General features: G+C 24.0%; 2 protein-coding genes across 2 annotated transcripts; both read left to right on the top strand.

Moving 5' to 3' along the window:
* Positions 1 to 887: 887 nt before the first annotated feature.
* Positions 888 to 1,986, top strand: LOC135929831 (BTB/POZ domain-containing protein 6-like). Its single transcript, XM_065466558.1, has 4 exons — positions 888 to 944; positions 996 to 1,141; positions 1,196 to 1,424; positions 1,642 to 1,986. The coding sequence occupies exons 1-4, from the start codon at positions 888 to 890 to the stop codon at positions 1,984 to 1,986; spliced, it is 777 nt and encodes a 258-aa protein (XP_065322630.1).
* A 3,303-nt stretch (positions 1,987 to 5,289) lies between these two features.
* LOC135929829 (uncharacterized) lies at positions 5,290 to 6,445 on the top strand. Its single transcript, XM_065466555.1, has 4 exons — positions 5,290 to 5,376; positions 5,450 to 5,598; positions 5,655 to 5,979; positions 6,101 to 6,445. The coding sequence occupies exons 1-4, from the start codon at positions 5,290 to 5,292 to the stop codon at positions 6,443 to 6,445; spliced, it is 906 nt and encodes a 301-aa protein (XP_065322627.1).
* The last annotated feature ends 982 nt before the right edge of the window (positions 6,446 to 7,427 follow it).

Genomic DNA, 7,427 nt, shown 5'->3' with positions numbered 1-7,427 from the left:
CATAGTCTTTTTTTCTTATTCATTTGCTCCATTCTCACCATCTTCAGTAGCTGCTCAACGTTTTTTTTTAAAGAAATAGGTAAACCGAGTGAAAAAACCAATCAGCCCTAAGGAATCCCTCTTCCTACGACTTGCTTCCACCATTATTCGCTCTATCTATCTAAGTTTTATCTCTCCCATCGAATAACCTTCCATGTCTATGCCTCCCGTCTTCCCTTCTATTCACTAGATTTCAATTTTTTATCCCTTATCCCTTTTCGTAAATTCTATTTTTATAATTTACATCTTTATTGATTTTATTTTAGAAAAAATTAATTATATGTCATTACCTTTTGATAACATTAATATCAGCTACTATTCAAATAAAGTAACATATGACCGGACGAAAAAAAAATTAAAAAATTTGTCACCTGTCTAGAATAGATTGGTTTTACCAGATATTGTTGTTATACAGCTCGTTTTGAGTCGATTTTTAAAAACGGCTAACTCAATATTTTATCCAGAAAAATATTACACAAGCCTGAAAATTTTGCTTAGAAGAAATAAAGGTTTAGACATATATTATCAAAATCTCGAGGCTTAGCCTATATTTTTCTGGCTAAAATATTGAGCTAGCCGTCTTGAAAAATAGGCTCAATACGAGCTGTTTAACCACACTAGTTCCAGAATTGAACCTTTAAATGTGCAAACAGTCAGTTTTATATATTGCTTTTTTTATGAGTGGTAACTACTATAGCTTGCTTCTAGAGAAGTTCTCAACTATGAAAATTATTTTTAACGGGAATAACCTAACCAATGACATTTAAGATATCTACTAATATTATTATTTTTTTTAAAAAGATATTTATTTAGGAATTATGAAAAAATTTAAATCATTTGAAAAAAATATGACTATAGGAAAAAGTTTATACAATAATTCCTACATGTCTGATGTTAGATTTGAGGTTAATTGTATAATTCTTAATCTTCTTTTATGTATAACAAGTTATTTATAGGTGGAAGGTGAAATAATGTATGCTCATAAATTTATTCTTTCATTGAAGAGTGAAATGTTTTATAGCATGTTTCATGGCAGCATAGGATTAGATAGTTGCATAAAGATTGAAGATTTAAGTAAACACGCTTTTAGGAAAATCTTGCAGTAATTTTCTATATAATATATGTAATAACTATTTTAAAAAATGAATATAAAAAGATATATGTATACTCAAATTTTTGTTCACACAATTGATCTTGACTCATTAATACAAACTTTATATGGAGCTAAAAAATATATGCTTAAGGATTTAATCAAAATATGTCTTGAACAAATCACAGATTATGATATTAATGGAGGATGTACTTCTCAGTTGAATAATTATGATAGTATAGGTTACACTCCTCCGTTGATTAATGATGAAGTATGTGAAGGATTCGTTACTCAGGTTACTAATAATAAAAATGCACAAAAATAATAACTTAAGATATACTTTTCAGTGGGATAATTATAAAGAAGAAAATGTAGAATTTAATTCTCAGGTAATTCAGAATGCAAATGCATTGAAAATATATTTGGCATCAGGAATTCATCCTGAAATCAATGGTTCTATATATTTATCTGTAATTTTAATATATTACTTCAAAATTAATAACTATGTTTAGATACTTTTGCAAAATGAAAAATTCGTATTTGATTCGGATGGTTTCCTCAACTCACCTATTCCTTTAATAAAAAATTTTATAACTCTCGTAGCCAATAGTAAAATGAAATTAAAGGAAATTTCAGAATTTCTTATTAAATGGGCTAAAAATGAATGTTGCAAGCGCCAAATTTCCAATGATTCAAAGAATGTTTTGTGCATATTATCGGATAGCCCATTTATTTCCTACATTATGGATTCCGATCTAGTGGACATGATTGATATAGTTCGTGAACATAATTTATTAGATGACACGGAGATTCTTAAAATTTTGATTGAAAAAAGATTTCGAATTACCTGCAAATAGCAATTATCAATTATTATATATTGATATTAAAGATGAATAAAGAATTAACTTTTATGTAGAGCTATATAAGTCCTATTAAAAATGTACTTAAACAGAGATAACAAGAAATTTTATATTGTAAAATTATAAAAAAAGCATATTTGATCTTTTCCTAATTTAATTAGGAGTATATTAGATTGTTTTTACTAAAAATCAATTTGATCGATATTTATTAAATTAGAATAGTTAAATTAGAGATATAATTAAATTATGAATTGTCCATTTCATTAAAAAATAAATAATTTAAGGGAATTACTATATTTATTATTATATATAAATAGGGCTAATTTTATTCATTTAGCGTGATAACCTTATATCTAAATTAAAATATGTTTACTAAGATGGATAAATAATTTACTGTGTATTGCAATTTTTTTTCACAAAATAGGTAATAAAGTCGATGAGGTATTTAAGATAAACTCTTCAACTCGTGGGTTTATAAGGAATTCCTTACTGCAATAAAGAGATTATGTGACCACTTTATATAAATTTATTAGTTTACTTTCACATAACAAATTAAAAGTTTAGTGCGAAATAATATATGAAAATATTATTTTATCGAGGCTTTTTAAAGCAATAAGTTTTATAAGTGATATTTTTAGGTTTAACCAATCCTAGAGAATAATTTTTTTAATTAAGTGATAAAATTTTGAAATCGCATACGCGACACGAAAATCACGTTTGTTTGTTTAATTTACCTAATTAAAAGACTTATATAAGCACATTTTTAATTGGTAGCGAAGACTTAGGTCTAGCATAATAAGCTAAATTAAACTAATTTCATTATTCAACGACATGAATACAAAGATCATTTGACTTTTTATTTGTTTTTAGATGAGATCTTATTAATTAATAAATTCTGAAAACATATTCATATAAGAGAGGCAGATATCTAGGAGGTAACAAAAAAATTGCTCTTAAAGTTTTTAAAAAGGTTAGTGTAATGACGTAACTTGATAGAAATAAACGATGTGGAAAAACTAGGTACAATATTTACCTTTCTAACTAATTGAACATATTCGATCATGTATTTCCTGATTTATAATTTAAAAAAAGGTTATTAAAAATAAAAGTATAAGTTTTTATATTGAAACAAATCTTTAAACTACAGAATAAACAATTTCTGTGTAATAATCTATAGTTTTTTCTTTCAGCCCAGAAAACTAAAGTTTGATCCCCCACAAAAAAAAGGAAACAAATTTTCTTGTCGTTTGACAATAGACTAGTCTAGGGAAAAAACGGCATAATTTTTTCCCGTAATTAATTTGCTACAAAAAAAACGTGAATAAATAAATAAAAATTGACCAATGCCGTATAAAAATACATAAATCAATGCTGACTTTGGAACAAATTATTTATCAAAAAATTGAATCCAAAAAGATTGTGCTTGAATTTAAATCATAATTCAAAATATTTGTTTTTGTTTGATTATTATAAATTATTATCAGTAGTGTATAGATTTTTTTTTACAATAGAAATATAATGTTGATATTTTGATTATAATTTTTCGATGTTTTTAAAATGGCGACCAGAATGATAAACACAGGATGGAAAATACTATGAGGTTAGGAAATAGGGATTTCACCGTGCACAGGAATTAAAGTGAGTATGGTGATAAAATGTATTGCTTATTTTTCAATAATTAATACTGTAGTAATTTGTTTTTAATGCAAAAAAAAGAAAATATATAATATAATTTTTTTATTCTATTGTCTTCATTTTGATTCGTATCATAATTTATGAATTTTTATTTAAATAAATTTTGAATGTTAATATTGGATATTTTTTTAGGGGATAATATCGTCTGTTACCTTTCAGAAGGTACATTATTTATTTTATTATAATAATTAAAAAACCTAAAAAATTGTTTTATCTCTATATATTTGTGCATTTTAGTGATTAAATATATTCACATAAAAATTATAAGGTTAAAAACAATATTTTTTAATTTTTTTTAAAAAATTTCTTTATAAATCTAAATTTTTAAGAAGGTTTTGTAAAGATTGTCCAAAATTTTTAAATATAAAAATATCAGTTAATTTTAGTTCATTTGCGGGAATTATTTGTTTGCAATATTTTTTTTATAAGCATATCAGCTAATTTTGTTAAAAGGCTCGTTTGATTTTTAAAAATGGATAACTATACATCATCAAAAAAAATATTGCACAAGCCTGAATATTTTTCTGATAGATGAAAGACTTGGACATCTTATCTAAATCTCAAATAGGGAATATTTTTCTGGCAAAATGGTGATTTTGGAACATATTATTCATCAAATGTTAAAATCCAAAAAGATTGTATAATTAAATTTTTGAATAATTCAAGATATTTATATTTGTTGATTATTATTAGTGGAGTACAAATTTTTGAAATCGAAAATATTTAATTTTTTTTTTACAATTAGAAATATAATGTTGAAATTTTGGTCATAATTTTTCGATGAACGTTTCCGTCAATGGCCGACCCCTCAGGAAATAAAATGAATATGGCGAGAAAATATGTTGTTTATTTTTGAATAATTTTAATTCCGTAATAATTTCTATTAAGTCAAAAATTAGTCTTAATTCTATTGTTTTTCATTTTGATGTATCATAATTTATAAAATTTAAATAAATTTCGAATGTATTGGATAATTTTTTTTAGGGGATATCGTTTATTCTTTTTTCAGAGGGTATATCATTTATTTTTAAAAATAATAAAAAATCTAAAAAAATTGTTTTTATCTATATATTTGTGGAAATATTGGTGATCAAATATATTCGTATAGGAACTGATAAGGTAAAAAATAAATTATTTTTTAAGTTATTTTTAAATTCATTTCTTGAAAATCTAAATTCTTAAATTGTCCAAAATTTTTTAATATAATAAGGTAAAAATATCAGTTAGTTAATTTTAATGCTTTTGATTACTTTTGCGGGAATTATTTTTTGCGATACTTTTTATTGAAGCATATCAGAAAATGTTGCTAAAATGCTTTATTTGAGCTTTTTTAATTCGCAAGCTTGAAATTTTTCCTATGAAATTTACTCCGCCTTATTTATTATAACTTAATTGATTGAAATTAACGATGGTATATATTTTTTTTTGGCAAATATTAATATATTTTATTAATAAAAAACAAAAAATAAATAATCTGTCTCTTTGTTATATAAACTAATACAATTAACTTTGGGACATTATTTTTATCACAATGGGAACAAACGAACCAATATTGGTGACATTTATCTAATATTATTATTTTTAAAAAATATTTATTTAGGAATAATGGAAAAATTTCAATCATTTATAAAAGATGTGTCTATAGGAACAAATTTATACAATAATTCTTACATGTCTGATGTTAGATTTGAGGTAAATTATATAATTCTTAATCTTATCTTATGTATAACAAATTACATTGGTTATCTTTTTTTTTACTTTATAGGTGGAAGGAGAAATAATGTATGCTCATAAATTTCTTCTATCATACAGTAGTGAAATGTTTTATACCATGTTTCATGGCAGCATAGAATTGAAAGATAGTTGCATAAAGATTGAAGATCTAAGTAAACACGTTTTTGGAAAAATCTTGAAGTAATTTTATATATAATAATATATGTAATCACTATTTTAAAAAAATATATAAAAAGATATATGTACACTCATATTTTTGATACTATAAATGATCTCGACTCACTAATACAAACTTTATACGGAGCTAAAAAATATATGCTTAAAGATTTGATCGATATATGTATTATAAAAATAGCAAATTATGATAGAGGATACACTCAGTATGATAATAAATTAAGAGGATACACTCAGTATGCTAATTATGATAGTGGATACACTCAGTATGATAATATATTTAGAGGATACACTCAGTATGATAATTATGATAGAGGATACACTCAGTATGATAATTATTTTAGAGGATACACTCAGTATGATAATTATGGAAGACATATTACTCAGGTTACTAATGCTGAAAATGCATTAAAAATATATTTGGCATCAGCAATCCATCCAGAAATCGAAGCTACTAAATATTATTCTGTAATTTTAATATTACTTAATAAATAATACTAATATTTAGACCCTTTTGAAAAATGAAAAATTCGTATTTGATTCGGATGGTTTCCTTAACTCACCTATTACTTTAATAAAAAATTTTATAACATCCTTAGCCAATACTAATAAGAAAACAAAGGAAATTTCTGAATTTCTCATTAAATGGGCTAAAAATGAATGTTGCAAGCGCCAAATTTCCAATGATTTAAAGAATATTTTGTGCATATTATCGGATAACCTATTCATTTCCTACATTTTAGATTCCGATCTAGTAGCCATGATTGATTTAGTTCGTGAACAAAAATTATTAGATGACACCGAAATACTTAAAATTTTGATTGAAAAAAAATTTCGCATTACTTGCCAATAGAAATCATCGTCAAGCTTAACATACTCTATCATCCTATAAATTTAATTTTAAATCAAACTATATTTTGTATGCTTTTTTTCAAAATTTATTCATTTAGGAATATTATGCAATTATAATTGTTAAAAAAAATTGGTGGAACTACCACGTATAAAATATTAGATTAAATAGTTAAAAAATGACTGATTTAAAATATTTCCAATATATCGTTATTCGTAATAAAAAATTCAAATATTTTTTGCCCATAATTTTAAAAATCATGGAAGATATTTCCCAGGATAAAAAAATCACCTATTTTTTTTATTAAATTAACTCTTCCCTCACCTCTAAAAAAAATGTTAGAACCTTTTTTAGGAATTATCTCTCTCCCAATTATGAAATATATATTGATATTATTTTAACGATAAAAAAAAATAACGTTAATATAGAGTTGTACTTATCCTTTTTTAAAATGTACTTAGATAGACAAGAAATCTTCTCTTATTAAAAATATAAAAAAAGATACAATAAATTTGATTCTTCGCTAATTAATGGTAATTTAGGATATTTTTTTTTACTAAAAATCAATTTGATCGTTATTTATTAAATTAGAATAGTTAAATTAAAGATAAAGTTAGATTTTCATATTGTTTATTTCATAGAACATAAATAAAAATAAATAATTAAAGAGAAATATATAGAATATGGCTGAAAACTACATGTAATAGTGCTCATCCCCTCCTATCGGAAAATCCTAGACGCCTATGATGAGATATGACACTTAACAATATAATAATAAATTATTTGTTTTATTCGAATACGAATAACTATTTGTTCGATTAGAATAAAACGAATTATTCGGGATATTTATTTAATAAATTGCTTCTAATAAATCTAATATTTGTCATCATTATTTGATAACCTGCCAATCTGACAGGTAATGTGTTTATAAAAAGACTAGCACAAATCTAAAAAATCTCTGAAATGAAAATTAAACCCATATTTA

This window comes from Gordionus sp. m RMFG-2023, chromosome 5 (genome assembly GCF_954871325.1).
Source record: "Gordionus sp. m RMFG-2023 chromosome 5, tfGorSpeb1-WG-v2, whole genome shotgun sequence".
Lineage (NCBI taxonomy): Eukaryota > Metazoa > Nematomorpha > Gordioida > Chordodea > Parachordodidae > Gordionus > Gordionus sp. m RMFG-2023.
This window is presented reverse-complemented; position numbering and strand designations above follow the sequence as displayed.